Source organism: Microcebus murinus, chromosome 1 (genome assembly GCF_040939455.1).
Source record: "Microcebus murinus isolate Inina chromosome 1, M.murinus_Inina_mat1.0, whole genome shotgun sequence".
Classification (NCBI taxonomy): domain Eukaryota; kingdom Metazoa; phylum Chordata; class Mammalia; order Primates; family Cheirogaleidae; genus Microcebus; species Microcebus murinus.
In genome coordinates this window covers 122,152,032-122,175,452 of record NC_134104.1, presented here as the reverse complement: position 1 = coordinate 122,175,452, position 23,421 = coordinate 122,152,032, and the positions used below count along the sequence as shown (strand labels likewise).

Genomic DNA, 23,421 nt, shown 5'->3' with positions numbered 1-23,421 from the left:
ACCCTGTCTTTAAAAAAACAACTGAAACACAGCTGGTCCAAACTGAGATGTGCTGTAAGTGTAAAATACATACTAGATTTCAAAGACTTAGTCCAAAAAAATGTAAAATATCTCACTTATATTTTATGCTGATCACATACTGAATTTTGTATATAATAGGTTAAGTAAAATATATGTTTAAAGTTAATTTCAGGCTAGGCAATTTGGCTCACACCTGTAATCCTACTGTTCTGGGAGGCTGAGGTGGGAGGATTACTTGAGATCAGGAGTTCGAGACCAGCCTGAGCAACAGCAAGACCCCATCTCTACTAAAAATAGAATAAATTAGCTGGGCATGGTGGTGGGTGCCTGTAGTCCCAGCTACTCGGGAGGCTGAGGCAAGAAGACTGCTTTAACACAGAAGTTTGAGGTTGCCGTAAGCTAGGCTGATGCTATAGCACTCTAGCCCGGGCAACAGACAACACATAGGTACATAGTACGTATCTCAAAAAATAAAAAAATAATAAAGTTAATTTCTTTTTTCTTTTTACTTTTTAAAATGTGGCCACTAGAAAATTTAAATGATATGTGGCTCATTCTATTTCTATTGGACACAGCCCACCAGGTTACCCTTCTAGAATGCCAGGTGAGAGCCTGACAATTAGTGGAAGAAGAAGAATGTTACATAAGAAGGAGCTCCTCCCTAGATATTAATATCAAATTCATTAAAATGTGGTTTCATCTATATTCTAAGTCTATAATCTCATTGACTTTTGTCCAAAGTTTCATCAATGAACAAATTCTCAAAGCAGCATGGAAGACTTTTAAACATTAACTACTGGTTTCAATTTTAATCTTTAAATCCCATGACCCAGTGACTTTAGATTTAGATCAGAGTTTTATAAATCAAAGCTCCAATGCTAACTCAATTGTATAGCTTTAGAAACGTTATCCACATTCTTTTCTCAATTTCTGGACCTTAGAAATATCAATATTGACTACATTTGACTCCCAAATAATGTTACGATGCAGGACATTTTTGATTTAAGTAATATATTGGTACCTAGTTTTTCAATCAGATGACAATAATCAATACGTTCTTGAGGATTCAGAGATGACAACTGAAATATGTACTGTTTTTTTAATTCTTCATGAGTCTCTTCTGTTGTTATAATCTGGAATGAAAGAGCTTTATTAGAAAAAATTAATATTAAAATTATCAGGTATGTGGTTCTTTTAGTGACATTTTATTCAGTCTTCTAAGTTATCAAAATACAAGTAAGAATGTAATGCAAAGAAATATAATTTCCAACAACTGATGAACCCATGATAGCAACAGTAACAAATTTCTTTTTTTTTCCATGTCAGACGGGTAACATGCCGACGTCATAACAAGGATTGAGGGAGGCACATCTCACACATGTGCATGAAAACCCAATCATCAATGCTTATGAAGTACAAAAGGACCAACAAATTTCTAACACAGCATAATAGTAAGATCCAAAAGCCATTATCACCATATCAAGATCAACAAACCTTTTCTCTAGGGTGCGGAGCCACAGGTGGGTTGGCGAGAGGGAAGGCAATACTGGGGGCTTGCGGAGTAGGGATAAGGTGACTGTCTTTTATTGGTACTTCCAGTTCTTCAGAGATTGGGTGTTTTGGGGCTTCAGTCACACATATGTTTCCAGGGTCACAGACAGCTGAGGACAATAAAATGCAGTGTGATATTATCCAAATACACCAAGAATAAAGTCTAGGAAATACTCTCATCTGCCTTAGCCAAGATGAAGTTAAACATAGACTCTGGAATGTAAAAAGTACAAGCAAAAAAGTATCCTGTTTCTAGAGCTTATAAATAAATGCAATTAATTAGCTTTAAATGGGCAAATGTGTTATCTGGGGGCTTTCCCCAACCCTTTCCTTAAATACCAAGCTTTAATCAATAAAGTGTAACTCAAATTTGTAAAATGATAACAATTCTACACTTGGAGAAAATTAGAATCAGAGATAAAAGATAACACATAGGAAGCATTTTGTTTTCAATGTAAAGCTCAAGGAAGAGAAAAATAGGAAAATTCAGTAAGAATTTCGTGTAATCTAAGGAACAAATGTAGGTATATGCTGGGCAGAATTCAGAAGACTTACATGAAAATAAGGTGATAGGGATAAAAACCAAGCATTAACTGCATAAATAAAACAGGACTAGAATGAAAGAAAGAACAATGGTGAAAACCGTATCTGGAAAAAATGTCTAATTCTAAATTTCCAAATTTAAGAATCAAAATGTATTTTTCAATTTACTGATAAGTACTTCAATTTATAAATTATTTTTCTAACTCTTAAGTTTAAACCCAAATCAGAAATAGTTAATAAGTTTCTCATTTGCATGTACAATTCAGAGAACCACAACGTGCTTATCTGTTTATTTTTAAGAGGTCAACATGTATACTCAACACAAACAAGTTAACAGTTTTCTTTCTTGTTACCCTGTTTGGCAATTTCCAAAACACGTAAAGGCTCCTGGAAAGGAGAATCTTCCAATTTTTTAGTATCAACCTGAAGCTCAGAGTACTGTGTGGGACAGCTGGGCCACTGCAAATTGCTTGCAAGCCGTGCTCTCTCCTCCCTTGCTGTAGGGTCATCCCAAATGATCTGTTCGTTTTGGGAGGGCTCTGTGTTGACATCAGGTACTGTCTGACGAGACTGCCTAAGGAATAAAAGTGACAATTGTAAATAAGCAGCCATAATAAAATCCCAACTCATAAAATCTGTAAGTTAGATCATAAAGGGTGTGGTTCACCTTTATATGCCCACCATCTAGCACATAACAGGCACCTGAAAATATTTACTGAATAAATGGACCTAGGGAAACTTTCTTTTAAAAGTGTTTAAACGTTTAAACATGTTTAACATTTTAAAAATGTTTCTCTCAGACATTTAGCTGTTTGAGCTAGAATATTAAACACATATTTAAACTAAATGTCTATATATTTAAAACTTCAAAGGTTGGAAAAGTTCAATCTTGTCAAGAAATTTTTAAAAAGTTCTAAAATAACTGCTATATTTAAAAATGAGATTTCTCTTAATTATATTGGTTTGAGAAACATGGTCATGTTTAGAAAACTGTGGTTACTTTGCTTAACAGTGGTTGTATATTTTTAACCACTTGAAATTATAAGCTCTACAATTACATGGAAAGCTTACTGTAAAGGCTGCCTTATAAGAAGGAACTTTTGGTAACCAAACTTTCCAGAGTGTAAGTTAGACCAGCCATATATTGAATTACAGTAAGCGCATTTTATGGTGTAATTGTAACAATACCACTTGAGAAAAAATAGAATTCCTACTATTTTCTTTATATGTATGTGTCTACATATTTTATATATATATATATATATATATATATATATATATATTTTTTTTTTTGTTCTTAGTTAAAATAATTTACCAAATCTGATAGTATCTCCAAAGGGTTCTTTTGCTTCAAAAACAAGGAAGATAGCCTTTTATTCTCAGAGTATATTTATTTTCTATGACTTGACACAGGATTTAGGTTCTCCATAATGATAAAAACTGATCTGAAGTATATTAAACAAAAAGCAACTTTCCTCAGCACTGAAATAAAGAACTAGCCTGATGTAACTCAGTTAATATAAGATAAATGCATAGTTCAATTAATCAATTGAAGATATAAGTCAATAATGCTTATTACACAATTAGAGGTTTTTCTTCTATCAGGAAAAAGATGAAGATATGGTACTAAACTTAAACACTGTATCACACTAAAAACTATAATCATCTTTCCTAGAAGATCAATTTTTAAAAAAAGAATACAAAATACATGCAGAATTCCAACAAGAAATAACCATTTATAATTATATGTATGTACTTACTATTTAAAACTAATACCAAAGAACAAACAGAACTGCCCACTGAATCCATCTCAAACGAGGCAAACTGGATCTTAAAATTAGTTCTCTCAGGGAAGGTAATAAACCGTTTTAATTACACCTCACTCTGAAGCAGGTACTTAGTATGAGACAGACCTCTGTGTCTCTTGCTTGCCTCTGAGTAAGAATTCTAGAACTGCCTGGAGCAAGGGAGGGAAGGGGAAAAGCTACAAAGGAAAATCTAGTCAGCAGAGGGCCAAACCAACAGATAATATTAGAATATGATATTTATTGGTTGGGTTAGAGAAGGCCCAGTAGTTATGACCCTTTCACTGATCTTGATACAATAAGGAGCTACCTTTCTCTCAAGTCATCTAGTCTTTCTGCCATCAGTGACAGGTACACACCTCAGTGCCTCCAGGACTCTACTTCGTCCACTGCGAGCGGAGCGAGTGCTGTCAGGGGTTGAAGAAGCACTGTTACAACCACTTCTTGAAAGGGAAGTCCTCTGCCCTTGGGGTTTCACTATTGATGTGGCAGACATGATCTCCTGTAACTGCTTTTGAAAGTTCTCTCTCATCTCCAAGGTCTGTGTCAGAGCTTGAAACAAACACAAATACATCAATCAAGGTAAGATTCTCTTTTTTATCATATCTTACATTATCTATTTCATCTAGATCTGGCTAAACACACATTTATTGATTTGATATTTACTGAATACTATCAGTTACAGTAAATGCACTACAGCTATGAACACTGCAGAATATCAAGGCAGCCCTTACTATAAGGACTGTGTAGGAAATAATTCAGAAGCTCTCCGAAGACACTGTATCTGTAGTGATTATCCCTTTGTACATCTCCCTGCCTGCGTCTGACACTCTCTCATGGTACGTTCTACACTCTGAAATGCATTACAGTCATTTGTGTATGTGTCTGATTTTCCCCAATGGTTCTTCAAAACACAGACCACAACATACAGTCAGCTCTCTGTATCTGTGGTTTCAATCAATCATGATGGAAAATATTTGAAAAGAAAAAAAAAAAAAAAGGACCAGGCACAGTAACTTACACCTATAATCCCAGCACTTTGGGAGGCCAAGACAGGAGGATGGCTTGAGGCCAGGAATTCCAGACCAGCCTGGGCAATAGAGCAAGACCCTGTCTCTACAAAAAAATAAAAATAAAAAATTAGCTGGTCATGGTGGGGTGCAGCTGTAGTCCCAGCTATTCAGGAGACAGAGGCATGAGGACCACCTGAGCCCAGGAGTTCAAGGCTGTAGTGAGCTATGATCGTATCACTGTACTCTAGCCCGGCAACAGAGCAAGACCCCGTCTCCCAAAAAAAAGAAAAAGAAAAAAATAAAGTATATGGGAGGCTGTGCATAAGTTCTATTCAAATCCTATGTCATTTTATATAAAGGAATTGAGCATCTGTGGATTTTGGTATCCAAAGTGGTGCTGGAACCAATCTCCTGCAGATACTAAGGGATGATTGTATTTATCTTTGGTATAAAACAGTATGTATAGTGGTCTACCATTTATGTATTTTTTTAAAAGTGGGGAAGGGACAAACATTTATGATTGTACAAGCATAAATGGCTCTAGAAAAATACACAGATATTAGTAACATTGGGAGGCTGGAAAATAAGAGTCGGAGAAAGTCTTAATACCTCCTCCTGAAACTTTATATTTTAATAACATATTCACATGGTTTTATTGTACATATAAAACTTTTAAAAAATCATGGAAAAGAACTGCACCAAAGAACAATGTTTAAAAAATCATCGAATCTGGCCGGGCGCTGTGGCTCATGCCTGTAATCCTAGCTCTTGGGAGGCCGAGGCGGGCGGATTGCTCAAGGTCAGGAGTTCGAAACCAGCCTGAGCAAGAGCGAGACCCCGTCTCTACTATAAATAGAAAGAAATTAATTGGCCAACTGATATATATATAAAAAATTAGCCGGGCATGGTGGCGCATGCCTGTAGTCCCAGCTACCCGGGAGGCTGAGGCAGAAGGATCACTCGAGCCCAGGAGTTTGAGGTTGCTGTGAGCTAGGCTGACGCCACGGCACTCACTCTAGCCTGGGCAACAAAGCGAGACTCTGTCTCAAAAAAAAAAAATAGAAAAAAAAAAAAAATCATCGAATCTACTTATTTTTGTTTGTTTTTTTACCATTGTTTTCTGACTACTTTTAATGGAATAAATTATATCACACTAACTCTGTAAAACACCCAGTTCCATAAATCTCACAAGCCTTACACTTAAATCACTCTTAAAGCTTCGCAAATTATCATTTAATGATGGGCCTAGAACTTTGACTCAATCCTCAATACATGCTTTGCTTGTTTTCACCAACATAGAAAATAATTGTATTTTTCCATCTGATAATAAAGGAAGCATTGTGTATGAAAAATATATATTCATAAAAAATTTTTGTAACTTAAAATATTTTACCTCCTTTACAGTCATTCCTTCCATTTCCATTTGGTGGTGCTAATTCCTTATTATTGCTTGTTATGTTGCCTACATCATTTTCTTCTAAAGGCAAATGGTCTGGCTATTGAGAGAGAAAAATTACAATTTCTCAAACCAAGCTGCTGTATAAGTTTTCATAGCAATATATGATTACAAATTCAGCTTTGGAGGGGGTAAATGTATCATCTGTATTACTTACCTCATCATCCTTTGTTGTAGAGGCAGCTGGGAGGAGTCGATTATTACAGAGTCTGCCATCTTGCACTGCACTGATAGCCAAGCTCATTTTGGGATTGTAAGTATGTGGATAAAGAGACTCAGGAAGATGTTTATACTCTTGGGCACACTGCAATATAATGGTATGCTTTAAAACAACTGAAAAATCTTAATAATAGAAGATGTTAAGAAGGATAAAGACAACCAATACATTATATTGTAAGATGGCTAAAGTTCACAAAATTAAAGTTTTAAAAAGCAGTTTACACTGAAAAATTCTCATGATACAAATGACAAATTGTCCTCACTTTTTAAATGTCATATCCACCAAAGTATACAATCTAATTCTATTTCTGTGCTTTTGCCAAGTTATCAATTATATGCCAGGGTATACCCAGAAAAAAAAGAAAAGAAACACAGTTCTAAACTGTATCGGTATGTTAAATTAATTTTCCTCAAATTATTATAAGATTTGTATTCATATCATTTTTAATTAGTGAAAGGAGTTGAGAGAATCAGAAAAAGTATCCCTTAAAGATTTCTTAAGTATTTAAGTACTAAAGCGCTTAAGTTTTTGATGGCAAAGAAATGAGATGTACACAGTTAAACACGATTATAAAACTTGTTTACACACACTGAAACTCTTGAATTTGTGCTCTGAAAAAATATTTGTATACATTTTCAGTTAACAGAGAAGAAAAAGTATTGCTTACATCTAAAAGCCAGTGTTCTGAAACAATGTGTATTCCTCTTTCTTTTACAGATTTATACTCTCGATTAGTGTCATTTGGCCGCCCTTGATAGATAAAATGAGTCACTGTTTCATCAAAACTCCATCTGTAACAACCAAATACAAATAAAGAATAACTAAGAGAAATATCTACATTAATTTAAGATACCATTCAGTATGAAAAGAATATTCTGACCTCCAAAAAACTTTCAGAATTAGAATAAGAACATTAAAATGACAGGCTCTACCTTTTTTGATTAATTTTATGCATATATCCTGTAGGTATATAAATGTAGAAAGAGGTTTAGAAAGATTTCTTTAAAATATTACTTTCTTCTTTATACTTTTCTGAATTGTTTCAATTTTCTTTTATAATGAACATCATTTTATATTAACAACAAAGGATAGATACATTCCTGGGAAGTCTTTTTTTTTGAGACAGAGTCTCACTTTGTTGCCCAGGCTAGAGTGAGTGCCGTGGCGGCAGTCTAGCTCACAGCAACCTTAAACTCCTGGGCTCAAGCAATCCTCCTGCCTCAGCCTCCCGAATAGCTGGGACTACAGGCATGCGCCACCATGCCCGGCTAATTTTTTCTATATATATTAGTTGGCCAATTAATTTCTTTTCTATTTATAGTAGAGACGGGGTCTTGCTCTTGCTCAGGCTGGTTTCAAACTCCTGACTTTGAGCAATCCGCCCGCCTCAGCCTCCTAGAGTGCTAGGATTACAGGCATGAGCCACTGCGCCCGGCCTAAGACAGGGTCTTATATCTATTTTTCCCCAAGAAGACACTCTAGGGCTTATTTTCAGGGGATGTGTTATTTTTTTTAAGTATGGTACAACAATCTACATTTATTCAAATATAGTTAAGTTGTCTTCTTCTGGAACATCGTAACTCTCCAAACCCTGAATTTCATCCTGAATTTCTTGCGACTCTTTCCTTTAGAACCATTGGCTCCAATCTCTCATGTTGTACAACAGAGCTCTCATGCATGGGGCAGATGAAAAGGGCTGGTCATCTTCTTTACCACTCCACAACGAAATGCATGGGTTGTGCAGATACACTGCATAGCCACGCCCATCACTAGGTCTTATTTTCGGGATAGGGCTTATATTGCACAAATGCTTAGAAATCCTGCTAGGGCTTATTGTATGGGTAGGTCTTATTTTCGAGGAAATACGGTACCTGTGAATGGCTGGACACAAGTGGTCAACAAAGCTAGCATTACAATAATGGAGGAGTGCATGCAACTCAGGACAGGATAGGATATACAAGAGTTGCTCAGTCCCTGATACTGATGTCATCTGTGTTGGAGATTTGTCTCTAGTTTAGGCTGTCAGGTTTGAGGGCAGATCTGATAATCTATGTCTCCAAAGTCTTAAAAATGATATTAATACAAACTGAAACATGCTCAAAAAAGACCATCTTACTATAGGAGGTTTGCTAGAATACTTAGTACCACTCACAGAAGGGCTAATCCAAAATTACTAAGGTAAAAGTAAACTTAATTTCAGAACCAGATGTATTACTAGGCTATAAACTCCTTAAAGACAGGAATTCTTTTAGACTGTACTGATCATTTATGGATCCCAAGTTTCTAGATAGTGAGTGGCACAAAAATAGGTTCTCAAATATTTGTTGAATATATTCTAAAAAATACACATATAAGAGTGAACTGATATGTGAGAAGGTCTTTTCAAAGGATGTGGTAAGTTAAAAGTCAACTGGAGAGATTTTGAAGATAATAAGACACATTAAAAACAAATGTTTCATTGTTGATGCTCACATGGGTTTAGGTTTCCTTATAAATTTAGGCTATATCACCACACAACAGAAAAGATGTGCCAACTACCTGTAATCTGCTCCTAGCGAGGCTGCAATCCCATTTAGTTCACTCTGCTTCTTACTGAGTTTTTTACTAACACATACCACTACCTTGTGAAGTGGCTTTGGAGCTTCTTCCTGTCCATGAAAAATAAAAGAACCAGATCAGCCATTATTGTTTGAAATGTTTTATCTAAAGCTTCCTTTTAATAAGAGAGCTGAATCTACCTTCTCTGATCGGGCGTCCTTCAGTTGAGGGCTAGCAGAAACAGCAACAGCATTTCGGGAGCTATTTGCCAAAGCAAGCTTCAAGTTTCTGACAATGACTTCTGAGAGCGGTGTACTCAGTTTCCTTTTCTGTTGGCTATGACTTTTTGGAGTTTCCAAGGCTGCGAGTGCATCCTATACACATGGAGGAGACGGAAAGAGGGAGAAAAGAGGAGAGAAAGGAAGAAGCGGGGAGAGAAGACAGGAGGGGGCAGTAGGGTAGGGAAGAAGAAAAAAGAGAGGGGTTAAAGAGAAAGAAGGGGGATAACCTTCAAAATCAACAGCTTACAGATTAACCTCCTCTAAGTTTTCCTCCAAACAACAATAAAAAGAACAAACTATCATCTATATACTGTGAAAAAAAAATTCCATACTGTCTAAGCATGTTGGTTCAAAGAGAATAACACACCTACGTTTTCAGCAGTGCTTTGCCACATTTTCCTGAATCTTAGAATTGAAGCTGCAAAATGCTTTGCCACATTTTCCTGAATCTTAGAATTGAAGCTCCAAATAAACACGCAAGGAAACAAGTAAGCAAGGATGGATATAAGGTTAAAAAGTCAGAATGACCTGGGAATTGTAAAAAAATATTCAAAAGTACAAAATACATTCCTGTACCCAAGCCACCCACAGTTCCCTCTTGAAAGGAAGCTCCTATTGTCCAAGTGGCTTGTTCATTCTCTTTTACATCTGCATTTTATTCCATGTATATATCAGAATGTTATTTACCCTGTCCCTACTGATGAATATTTAGGTTAACAATCTGTTGCTAGTCTAACAATGCAACGAATAACCTTGTGCACACACCATCATATTGCACATACAAGAGTAAAGGGAAGTTTGTAAGCAAAATATATCTACCAATGTTGACATTCTCATCAGCAGAGTATGAGTGTGTATGTTTCCAAACATGCTGGACAGCATAGTATGTAATCAGATTTTTCTTTTTTGCTAATCTGATAGGCTAAAACTTTTTATCTGTATGCTTGAATTTCCCATTTTCTTATGTTGAATGAGGTTAAATATATTTATGCATGTACAATTTCTGACAACCATGTGTTCCTATCCTTTGCCCATTTTTCCAATGGATTGCTAGTCTTTTAAATATTCACTTATATGAATGTATTTTTATATTACTTGTATGAATTTACATGGACACGTATCTATTGTGATCCAATATCCACATATTTGTCCATAATTTATCATTTGTCAAAGTCCAATTTTTACCATGGAGAATGCTTTCTAATGCTGTCAAATTTAGATGAATTTTTAATTTCTTTTAGGGTGTATGCTACAGTTTGAAAGGACTTCGCCACACTGAGATTATTTAAAACAAATAAATTTAAGACCTGTTTTGGAATTTTTATGGCTTCATTTCTTACATCTAAATATCTGATCACCTAAAATTCATTCTGATGTAAAGTGTGAGCTTTTTTTTTTTTTTTGAGGCAGAGTCTCATTCTGTTGCCCAGGCTAGAGTGAGTGCCGTGGCGTCAGCCTGGCTCACAGCAACCTCAATCTCCTGGGCTCAAGCAATCCTCCTGCCTCAGCCTCCCGAGTAGCTGGGACTACAGGCATGCGCCACCATGCCTGGCTAATTATTTTTTTCTATATATATTAGTTGGCCAATTAATTTCTTTCTGTTTATAGTAGAGACGGGGTCTCGCTCTTGCTCAGGCTGGTTTTGAACTCCAGACCTCGAGCAATCCGCCCGCCTCTGCCTCCCAGAGTGCTAGGATTACAGGCGTGAGCCACTGTGCCCGGCCTAAAGTGTGAGCTTTAATCTCAAATATTTTCTCAGATAGCTACCTAGTTGTCTGATTTGAAAGCCACCTGTGTCACATAAATTCCCCTTTCTAAGGTATATAATCTAGTGCACTGATTTGAATACTCAGGTGACAGTAACAAGCTGCTTTAATTACTGCAACTGTGCAGGAGGCTTTAATAACTGGCAGGGCTAGTGCCTACCCTAATTATTTTCAGATTTTTTGTATTATTTCTGCTTGTATTTTTATTGGATCTATATCACCTTTATAGATCTTTACAATGCTTAATCTATTTTGTAAGAACATGGTAAGTCTTTCTATATGCTAAAGTTTTATTTTTCTAAATTTCTTCAAAGCATTTTAGAAGCTTCCTCATACATACAAATAAGAAGCTCCCTAGCACTCTGGGAGGCCGAGGTGGGCGGATTGCTTGAGGTCAGGAGTTCGAAACAAGCCTGAGCAAGAGCAAGACCCCATCTCTACTATAAATAGAAAGAAATTAATTGGCCAATTAATATATATAGAAAAAATTAGCCGGGCATGGTGGCGCATGCCTGTAGTCCCAGCTACTCGGGAGGCTGAGGCAGGAGGATTGCTTGAGCCCAGGAGTTTGAGGTTGCTGTGAGCTAGGCTGAGGCCACGGCACTCACTCTAGCCTGGGCAACAAAGCGAGACTCTGTCTCAAAAAAAAAAAAAAAAAAAAAAAAAGAAGCTCCCATACCACCTCTACCTGCCATAAACCAGGCACCTGCGCCATAAACGTAAGTAGCACCTGCGCCGTAAACACTTCTGATACATTCCTCCACTTAAGAGCCAGGTCCCGATCCCTCTCACAAACTTGAGCAAGTAGCTCCAGCAATTCTCCCTTCTCATATTTGCATCATTAATTGGATCCCAACTGGATCAGATACAAGGGCATATAAACAGTATTTCTTATTTAAAAGGTTTTTCTATTTTTTAATTTTTTAGACTAGTCAAGTGTAACACTGAGAGTAGGGAAGGAACAAAGGAATCTTTAACTGGTTGTGATCAATAAGTTGTAAACACCACTGCACGTAGACCAGCCTAAACAGTATTTCTTCTCTCTTAAAAACAAAAGCATCTTCTTTTGACCTCACTTTGCCTATAGCTAGGACTCCATTTCTTGGTTCCACTTTAAAGCAAGATTCCTCAAAAGCATTGTGTACACTCAATGTTTCCTGTTCTTCTTACATGCCCTTATGAACCTACACCAGCTTGCACCTCCATAACCCTTGCACCCCACCATAACCCTTACTGTTATGATTACTTCTGACCTCCCTAATGCAAATTCCAGTGGCCAATTTTCTGTTTGCAACTTTCTTGATCTTTGAGCAGCACTGGGCACAGTTAACTCCTCCATCCTCTTTGAAATAACTTTCTTACTTGGCCTCTAAGACAATCTCTAGGCTTTCTTCCTCCCTTCCTGGTGGCTCCTTTTCAGTTTCCCTTGCTGGTTCCTCCCCTAAAGGTGACCATCTCAAGGTGATCCTTAGAACTCTTTTCTTCTTTGCCTTCTCCTACTCTTCTTTTACCACATGGCTTTAAATATTACCTACAAACTCAGATCCCCAAATTTCTATCTCTAGCCCAGACCATTCCTCACACTTTAGGCTTTATATGCAATTGCCTATTTGACAACAGCACTTGGTTATCTAACAGGCATCTCAAACTTAATGTGCCTAAAACATGAACTCTTGACCTTTAGGCTCCAATCCCAACCTGTTCCACTCAACTCAGTTTATTGGCAGTTCCATTCTCCATATCTCTCAGACCAAAAATTTGGAAAGGAACCAAATCTTAAACACTTAAAAACCCACTATGTACTGTGAAAAACTGAGAATTCTTAATATTGTAGACATATTCTTATAAAATTATTGGGCCTTAAAGATAAAAGAAACACCCACATGGCCTCCAGGCAAAAAGATGAAATCATTCACATAGATAAAATAATTAGATTGGCATCATATTTTTTTCAAAAACAACATACAAAACAAGGTGGCAGTGGAGAAGCATTTTCAGCAAACTCAAGAAGAAAAAAAAAACAAACTTGCAGACTAAGAATAGTACATCTGGGCCGGGTGTGGTGGCTCACGCCTGTAATCTAGCACTCCAGGAAGTCGAGGTGGGCAGATTGCTCGAGGTCAGGAGTTCGAAACCAGCCTGAGCAAGAGCAAGATCCTGTCTCTGCTATAAACAGAAAAGAAATTAATTGGCCAACTAATATATTTATAGAAAAAATTAGCCGGGCATGATGGCACATACCTGTAGTCCCAGCTACTTGGGAGGCTGAGGCAGGAGGATTGCTTGAGCCCTGGAGTTTGAGGTTGCTGTGAGCTAGGCTAATGCCACGGCACTCACTCTAGCCTGGGCAACAAAATGAGACTCTTGTCTCAAAAAATAAAAAAAAAGAATAGTGCATCCGAACAATCTGTTGAAGAATCAAGGCCACAGTACAAGTTTTGAAAGTGCAGAACTCACTGCCCTTTAAGGAATCTACTAAAGGATAAACTTCATCCTGCCAAAGGATGCCAGGAAAGCTTCACAAAGGACAATGAGCATTTCATTTATTCAACTGTAAAGTTAAGAGCAAAGCAAAGGTGAGGTCAATGGGTTGAAAAATATATCAACATCTTCTTTTCTGATAAAGTAAAAAAATGCAATTAAAAATAGTAGAAGAGAGAAAAGGGGTGACTGTTATAGAGGCAATTAGTAGGGGTGAAAAAACATTTAAAATTCACAAATAATAAAAGGTTAAGTAAGGAGAAGGGGGATTATGGGAACCCTAAAAAGTATTAATACAATGGTAATGATGAGAACAAACAAAACAAAACCTTTTCCTAATACCAAAAGGAAAAAAACAAGGAAGACACACCAAGCAAAGTGGCATAATATCAATATATATAACATAATCACAAGTTACTTAGAACATAATATATGACAGAAGTGAGACCAAATATAAGTCATATTAAATGTGAGTAGGCTTAACCCTTTGCACTCAGATGTCGAGTGTGGATAATGTTTAGTGGATAATGAGAAAAAAGCAAGCGAGTGCAAAGGGTTAACTTATCTAATTAAAAGAAAAAGATTTCCAACTTGGAGAATAAAGAGAAACCCAGCTCTATGCCGTATAGAGATAAAATTAAAACACAGCAATGCAAAATGGCTAAAAATGAAGGAACACTCAATTTATGAAGTAAATGAAATCTATAAAAGAGCAGGGATTGAAATCCCAATTCCAAAGTAGACTTCAAACCAAAAGCATTAAATGAGGCAAGAGACAATTTATAATACTTTTAGGGTTTTAAAAAAATTTTTTATAGACAGAGTCTTGCTCTGTTGCCCAGGCTACAGTGCAATGGTGTGATCCTAGCTCACTGCAGCCCCAAACTCCTGGGCTCAAGTGATTCTCCCGCCTCAGCAGAGAGACCCAAGTAGCTGGGGTCTCTTGTAGCTGGGACCATAGGTGCTCAACACCATGCCCAGCCAGATAATTTATTATGTTAAAAGCCACATTCCACATTCCAACACAACAAGTTATGCATATCTATGCACCAATTAACAAACAATTACTTATTTAAAACAAAACCCACGTGAGATGCCAGGAGAAACAGAAACACAACAACATAAGAAACTTGAAAACACCTCTTAGTATAAGACAGGTCAAATGAACAAAAAATAGGAAAGGCTATAAAAGATCTAAACAATGTAATCAATAAGTTAGGTCTTTTGGATATATATCCAATGCTACACCCTCATGACAGACAATCCTTCTCAAGGAATATTCCCCCAAATCAGTCATATACCAGTGAACAAAAATAACACTGTTAAGTTCTATCAGGTAAAAATGTTACAAACAACACTCTGACCACAATGCAGTAAAACCAGAAATTTAAAATGAAACAAAAAAGTCCTTCCACCTGGAAATTTAGACTTTGGGTTAAAGGGAAAACACAACAAAAATTTATACTATTTCTAAAAAATGAAAACACTATGTATCTGAGTGGAGGATATAACAGATATTCCTTATAACTATTTTATTTTGCAACTTTTAGTAAGTTAGAAATTATTTTGCAGTAAAAAGTAAAATAAAACTTACAATACCAAGTATCAGAAAGGATAAGGAAGACTAAGGATTATCAATACACTTACTGTGGGAAGTATACACTGACACAACCACTTTGGCAGTCTGTCATTCTCTACTAAAGTTGAAAAATATCCCAGCAATTTCACTTGTAGGTATATACCAAACAGTAATACATGCACACAGATTCCAAGAGACATGTACAAGAAAGTGCACAGTAATATTATTTTGTAAGAGTAAAAAGCTAGTTAGCAACTAGATCCAGCAGTTTCCAAGATAGTGATTTTCCTTTATTTCTTATGGCAATAGCAGTAGACTGGAAAGGGACATTGTATATATTCATACACTGGGCTATAGTTACACGCAGCTATATGGACAAATCTCCTAAATGAAGACTGAACAACAGTAACAGAACATACTCCAAATAATACCTACTATGATTCTACCTATTTAAAAAGTAAAAAAAAATAATAATAATAACAAAACTATAGTGTTAGAAGTCAAGAGTGTTTGTTATCTTTAGGGAAGAGGGAGGAAGCAGTGAAGGGGGCATGAGGAAAGTTCTAAGGAATTGGCAATGGTCTCTATCTGAACACATATAGTGGCTTCCCAACTGTTAACAATATTTCATTTAGCAGAACAATTTATTGTACTTTTCTGATGTGTATCAATTAAAAACTAAGTTTAGGCCGGGCGCGGTGGCTCACGCCTGTAATCCTAGCTCTTGGGAGGCCGAGGCGGGCGGATTGCTCAAGGTCAGGAGTTCAAAACCAGCCTGAGCAAGAGCGAGACCCCGTCTCTACTATAAATAGAAAGAAATTAATTGGCCAACTAATATATATAGAAAAAATTAGCCGGGCATGGTGGCGCATGCCTGTAGTCCCAGCTACTCGGGAGGCTGAGGCAGGAGGATTGCTTGAGCCCAGGAGTTTGAGGTTGCTGTGAGCTAGGCTGACGCCACGGCACTCACTCTAGCCTGGACAACAAAGCGAGACTCTGTCTCAAAAAAAAAAAAAAAACTAAGTTTAAATAAGAAGTAATTTATCCTTTTATGTGTTGAGTAAAGAATTCAATATGCAATATTACATCACTTTGAAGAACCACTGATTATAAGATGAAGCATTTATGTACCATCAAACAAGAAAAAACACTGCTAAATACACTGTGACTCTAAACCAAGGGTCCTCAAACTTTTTAAACAGGGGGCCAGTTCACTGTCCCTCAGACCACTGGAGGGCCAGACTATAGTTTAAAAAAACTATGAACAAATTCCTATGCACACTGCACATATCTTATTTATTTTTATTTTATTTTATTTTATTTTTTGAGATAGAGTCTCACTTTGTTGCCCAGGCTAGAGTGAGTGCCGTGGTGTCAGCCTAGCTCACAGCAACCTCAAACTCCCAGGCTCAAGCAATCCTCCTGCCTCAGCCTCCCGAGTAGCTAGGACTACAGGCATGCGCCACCATGCCCAGCTAATTTTTTCTATATATATTAGTTGGCCAATTAATTTCTTTTCTATTTATAGTAGAGACGGGGTCTTGCTCTTGCTCAGAGTGGTTTCGAACTCCTGACCTCGAGCAATCCACCCACCTCGGCCTCCCAGAGTGCTGGGATTACAGGCGTGAGCCACTGCGCCCAGCCCACATATCTTATTTTGAAGTAAAAAAACAAATGGGCAAAAACACCCGCATGTGGCCTGCGGGCTGTAGTTTGAGGATGCCTGCTCTAAACAATGAAATCTTTACATTTGTTTTTTTATACTGAGACTATTTTTAAAATATCAGCTTTCCACTGCAAAATTTATTGCAAAGTATTGAAAAAAGAATAGTATGAATGGCTGGAAATATTTCTACTATTCTTTTGCCTACCAATATTATTTCATTTATTATTTAAACAGTCTGTGAGATTAAAGACTGTATCATCCAGATTTACTCCATGTGTTATAGAAGTAAATAATGAAGTCCAAGGAGGTTGACTTGCTTTTAAAAGGCAGCAAGAGGCAAAGAAGAGGTTTGATCCTAGATCCAGCAGTTTCCAAGATAGTGATTTTCCTTTATTTCTTATGGCAATAGCAGTAGACTGTTACTCACAACACAAAATGTTACTGTAAAAGAGAGTGCATGTGAAAATGCAGGATTTTAAGTTCATCATAAAAGACAATTTTTTCATGTGGGTCACTGGAATTCTGACCAAAGACATAAATTAGCTTAGACAAAACTGTCCTGGATATCAATTAATATTTATTTTTTGATGATGAATAATCCATAAACTTTGTAATAAGTCTGCTGTAAAACACATTAGTAAAAATTATTAAAATGTTGCTTCTTAATACCCTATGAGCAAAACATCAATAGATGAATGGGTATAATAATTTTGTAAAGATTCATGGATACAGAAGTCATAGACAATGATTTGAACAGCTACCTAAGAGGCCAAAATCTACAAAAGGAAGTGATAAAAATTACCTTTGGGAAATAAAAGAAAACTATCTGGAAGGTTAAATTAGCCCTTGATTTGCAAATGAATTTTTCAGAAAGGGAGCCATACTCTAAAAGTAAGGTGATAATAGACACATTTGAGAAAGTAAACCCCTCAGTGCACTCCTAGAATCAATATATGTGTAGCAATGTGCTTATATTATTTTATAGTTTATAAAATGATTTCATCATACTATTTCATTTGATCCTTGTAATAAATCTGTGAGTTTTCAGAGCAAGTATTACCATCCTCTTTGTATAAAAGAAACTGATATGTTAAAGGCCTAGAGTCATACAGTTCAAGACAGCTCTAGGACTTGAATCCTAATGTTCAGATTTCACAGCATATATGTCTATAGCTCCTACCTCAATCTTGGGTGTATATATTGGGACTCGATAAAGTGAACCTACTTGTCAATGTCTCTGGAAAGTTTTTTTTTTTTTTTTGAGACAAGATCTCACTCTATAGCCCAAGCTGGAATACAGCAGCACAATCATAGCTCACTATAATCTCAAATTCCTGGGCTCAAGCAATCCTCCAGCCTCAGCCTCCCAAGTAACTGAGTAGCTGGGATCATAGGCATGCACCACCACACCAAGTTAATCAAAAGTTTCATTTTGTTTTGTTTTGTTTTTTTTAGAGACAGGGTCTCACCATGTTGCCCAGACTGGTCTTAAACTCCTGGCCTCAAGCAATCCTCCCAAAGTATTGGGATTACAGGTGTGAGCCACCACACCTGGCCTTCTGGAAAACTTACTATTAATACTACACTTTAGAGGTGACATAATTTGGTGCTTTAGCTTTATAAAACTATTAACTGTGGGACCATTTCCTATAAACTTTACCTTCACATCAAAGGAAGGCTTGAAGAGCTTGTCCTTGGACAGAAATTTTGATGGTGTATCCAGGTGTAATGAGGGCTCCTTCTGAAGTGGCTGTCCTACTGCTGGGGAGGCTGCAGCTTGTCTGGTATGTTGTGAGAGCACAGCATGGAAAGCTTTACTCTGGAAGCGGTTCATATCTAACGGTGTAACAGCTGTTTTTCTTTGAGTTTGCAGGTGTATGCCAGGACGTTCTGGAGTGTCTGGATTTAGATTCATCCCATTTGTTATTTCGGTTTCCAAACTTCGTTCTAGAGATTTAAAATGAAAAGAAACAAACATGAGCCATTAATGTCCACTTTTCTTGAGCTCAGGAGTTCAAGACCAGCCTGAGCAAGAGCGAAACCCCGTCTCTACTATAAATAGAAAGAAATTCGCCAAACAACTAAAACTAGAAAAAATTAGCCAGGCATGGTGGCACATGCCTGTAGTCCCAGCTACCCAGGAGGCTGAGGCAGGAGGACCACTTGAGCCCAGCAGTTTGAGGTTGCTGTGAGCTAGGCTGACACCACGGCACTCTAGCCCAGGCAATACAGTGAGACTATGTCCCAAAAACAAAACCACCTATTAGCCAAAAATTACTACATCAGTGAATGTCACGCTAGTCAACAGCAGAGTAAAAAGAAAATTACAGTTACATGTACTCAAAGTTAACTACAGTTAGTTCTTGGAAACTCCTTAGTGGAATTTTAACACATTGACTGCAACACTAGAAAAAAAGATGTTTTCCTTGGGGCCACAGTGTTTTATTCTACAAAAATAGAATAAATACTTTGAAAACAAACTGATCCTTTCTAATTTAATGAAAAATTTGTTATTTTTTGTTTTTTGTGTGTGAATTCTATGCAACTTGAAAAACAGTTCATGCAGCTCCCAAGATGAAGATACGTGTGACTTACATACATGCTTCACGAGGCCCCGGGCTCAAACTAGCTTGAGTTAAATATAACTCACATGGCAGTTAATGTGTTAATATGACCTAAATGTCACTTTTGTCTCTGTCATAAAATTTCTGGTCTGTCTGGGTAAAAAAGTAATGGCTCTGAGAGGAATTTCCAAGCTGCTGATTTGTCCCTGACATTTGCCCAGGGACATCTTCATCCGACAAGAGAGGCTACTACATTCTCCCACCCCACCTTCTACCTTTTTTCAACATTTAACAAAAAGACTTATTAGATGGTTACTCCATGCCAGGCCCAATGTCAGACATTGGAAATACATAATTCATAAGACATGCATGTTCCCTGCCTTTCTGGAGCTTACACTTTAGCAAGGAGACACAAAAGTAAACCAGCATTATAACACTGGGATAAAAGCTAAAAAAGGGATAATACAGGGTGCTACGGTGGAACAAAATGTTATGGCATGATAAAGGTCATACTTGGTGAGTCAAGGATGGCTTCCCAGGGAAAGTGACATCTTAGCTGAAAACTGAAAGATAAGTAGGAAGAGCAGCACAAGTGTGAGGGGGTCTAGAGTAAAAATGCAAGAGCCCAGAGATGAGAGGAGAGAGAGCACACTAATTACATGGTGTGTTAGTCTCAGCCATGGAAGAAACCAACAGTAAATACGACCCAAGCTCACACCTTTAGACTTCAAACACTGAGCCCCTAGATTGCACCTGCTATTACTGTTTATCCTGTAGCTTTCATTTTTTACATCTAACTAGCTTTTCAGGTACTTCCTACACTTGAGAGTACAGATGCAAATTAAACATTTGCACTATGAACACACATTTATTTGATCACTGAATAACAAAGGCCTAACAGTGGCTCACTGCACCCAACATGAAAAGTAGAAATCAATGACCTTTCCTAAAAAAAGCAGCTTTGGTACATTTATATCCCACAAATCATCAAGTTGTAAAAATATATATAAAAGAACAAAATAAAAGTATTAACCTTCTTTAGGTGAATTTTCAATCAGAAAACAGCTTTCATCTGCTTTCTTTCCCATTCTAGCAGTCTCCAACAGCCAACCTATAGTGACCGCCGGTAAATTCCACTTTTTTGAAGCTTCATATTTAGAACCACCTGGCTCTTTCAATACAAGATGTGTACTGGCAAACATTCCTTTTTTTGCATTGGCTTTTCGAACAAAGAATTCTTGAACACTGAAATTTATATTTAAAGAAAAGCAAATCGTCATATACACAATTAGCCATCAAACTTAGAACAAAGTTTCTAATACAACAGTGTGGTTAGAGTTCATGAAAGCGTAAGAAAATATACACTGATTAAAAGTTGATTTATTCTGGCCAGGTGCGATGGCTCACACCTGTAATCTTAGCACTCTGGGAGGCGGAGGTGGGAGGATCGCTCAAGGTCAGGAGTTTGAAACCAGCCTGAGCAAGAGCAAGACCCCTATTTCTTACTCAAAATAGAAATAAACTAACTGGCCAACTAAAAATATATAGAAAAAATTAGCCAGGCATGGTGGCACATGCCTGTAATCCCAGCTACTCGGGAGGCTGAGGCAGGAGGATTGCTTGAGCCCAGGAGTTTGAGGATGCTGGCGCCATGGCACTCTAGCCAGGGCAACATAGTGAGATTCTGTCTCCAAAAAAAAAAAGTTGATTTATTCTATCCTAAATTAAGCTAAGTCCCTTACAAATACTTATTTTAGGATAAAAATGATTGCTGTAATAAACTTTTTACAAAAAAAGTAAATTAGACTTTCAAAGAATAGAAAAATTACCTCCTTAATTAGTCATCACCCGCCCACCTTGTCCTTTCCTTCCAAAAGGAAGCATGGAACAGGAGCAAAATGTGTAAATAACACATTATATATATATATTTTTAACCTACTACAATTTCCCAAAGCATTTTCACATATAATCTCATTCAATTCTCTCAATATTTGAGAAATATTATATTTTACAGATGTAAGAAAAAACATAGAAATTAAGTGACTTACTCAAGATCACAGGATATTAAACACAAAGAATCTGGGGGTAGAAAAAGAAGTCTACTACTTGTGATATATAAACAGAATGTAGCATTTTCTTCTCAGATATCTAGGTTTTATGTTCTAGTTCCTGATTATTAAGGCTTTTTAAATCTCCCACGTCTTTCCTAGCACTTTCTTAGTTTCACTTTTTACATTTAACCCACTGATCCAATTGGTACTTACTTTGGTTTGAGATAAGGCTCCAATTTTATCAAATCCTATTTATCAAATAAGCCATCTTATTTCTCAACAACTTGTTTCTCAACAACTTGAAGTATCACTTTTATGATAAACTAAATTCCTGTTTGTATTTGGGTCTATTGCTAGATTTGCTATTCAAAACCTTCTGCTACACATAACCACACTGTTATTCAGTGAGGTTTCATAAAATATATTTTAATAACTATTAGGGCTAATCCCAATAATCTTACTTCAGAATTTTCATGACTTTCCTGCTTGCTAATATTTTCATATGAATTTTAGAATAAATTTGCTTAGTGTCCTCCCTAAAAATATTTTGTTGGTATTTTCATTTGAATCATGTTAAATTTATATATTAACAAAGGGGATGATGGAAACTTCTTTATGATTACTAGTCTTTTCTAAGAACATGCAGATCCTTCCTACTGTTCAAATCTTATTACATATTTTGTTTCCCTCAACAGCATTTTACAAGGTTTCTGTAGTTCTTTCAAGTTTCATGTTGAACTTGCCTTTGCTTCCATTAGCTTTTTTAACTAGCTGTTTGTATATATGAAGGTCACTAATTTCCATATATTAATTTTCTGCATAGCTACTTTACTGAATTTTTCTCTGAGCATCACTTTGTTGTATCCAATGGAATCTGTTGTCATTTCTATTGTTATTTTCCACAGTTATGTTTTTTTTAAAAAACCTTTTTATTAGGCTGGGCGAGGTGGCTCACGCCTGTAATCCTAGCACTTTGGGAGGCTGAGGCGGGCGGATAGCTCGAGGTCAGGAGTTCGAAACCAGCCTGAGCAAGAGCGAGACCCTGTCTCTACTACAAATAGAAAGAAATTAATTGGCTAACTAATATATATATATATAAAAAAAAATTAGCCGGGCATGGTGGCGCATGCCTGTAGTCCCAGCTACTCGGGAGGCTGAGGCAGGAGGATGGCTTGAGCCCAGGAGTTTGAGGTTGCTGTGAGCTAGGCTGACGCCATGGCACTCACTCTAGCCTGGGCAACAAAGCGAGACTCTGTCTCCAAAAAAAAAAAAAAAAACCTTTTTATTGCTTAATATAATTCAAATACAGAACACAGCAAAAAAGGAAATATACACCTTAATGAATTATTATAAGGTGAAGACCCTTATATCAATCACTCATGTCAGAGGACAGAAGCTTGCTAGGCATCTCAGAACCTCTCCAACATGCCCTACAACTCCTCCTTCCTCTCTTAATAGTAGCCACTAGCTGGACATTTATGATAATCATCTTTACCCTTCTTTAATCACACAATACATCCTTAAAGATTACATTTAGTTTTCTGTTTGTCTTTTAGCTTATAGGTTCTCCTTTCTTTCTCCACCTCCTTAATATGTATTTATTTAAGACACTGGATCATTTATACAATAGAGTTGTTCCAAAGTGTAGATTTTGCTGATTGTATTACTGTGGTATAGTTTAACATTTACTCTCCTGTCTGTATTTCCTACAAATCGGTATTTGGATTAAAAAGCATTATCAGATTGATTATTTCAGCAAGACTACTTCAGGGTATGGTATATCCTTCATCAGGAGGCACATGACGTCCTGCTGTCTCTTTACTGTGTGATTAACTATTGATGTACAATGCCTAGATTTTTTCATTCATTAGGAGTTACAATCCTAT

At 36.8% G+C, this 23,421-nt stretch overlaps 1 protein-coding gene and 1 non-coding gene across 3 annotated transcripts in view; both read right to left on the bottom strand.

Annotated features, from left to right (window-relative positions):
- The window catches only part of TOPBP1 (DNA topoisomerase II binding protein 1), a 73,771-nt gene that overhangs the window by 14,673 nt on the left and 35,677 nt on the right, over positions 1-23,421 (bottom strand). For both annotated transcript variants that reach the window (XM_012766840.3, XM_076005351.1), the window contains exons 13-23: positions 20,518-20,729; positions 18,581-18,867; positions 9,348-9,521; positions 9,148-9,257; positions 7,277-7,400; positions 6,547-6,693; positions 6,327-6,429; positions 4,280-4,472; positions 2,469-2,689; positions 1,516-1,682; positions 1,043-1,154 (exon numbers count right to left, since the gene is read on the bottom strand). In XM_012766840.3, coding sequence (XP_012622294.2) covers positions 1,043-1,154; positions 1,516-1,682; positions 2,469-2,689; positions 4,280-4,472; positions 6,327-6,429; positions 6,547-6,693; positions 7,277-7,400; positions 9,148-9,257; positions 9,348-9,521; positions 18,581-18,867; positions 20,518-20,729 — 1,850 coding nt within the window. The remainder of the gene's footprint in view (positions 1-1,042; positions 1,155-1,515; positions 1,683-2,468; positions 2,690-4,279; positions 4,473-6,326; positions 6,430-6,546; positions 6,694-7,276; positions 7,401-9,147; positions 9,258-9,347; positions 9,522-18,580; positions 18,868-20,517; positions 20,730-23,421) is intronic.
- On the bottom strand, positions 1,342-1,446 carry LOC142875489 (small nucleolar RNA U13). Its single transcript, XR_012922848.1, has one exon. It is a non-coding gene; the product is annotated as a small nucleolar RNA U13 (small nucleolar RNA).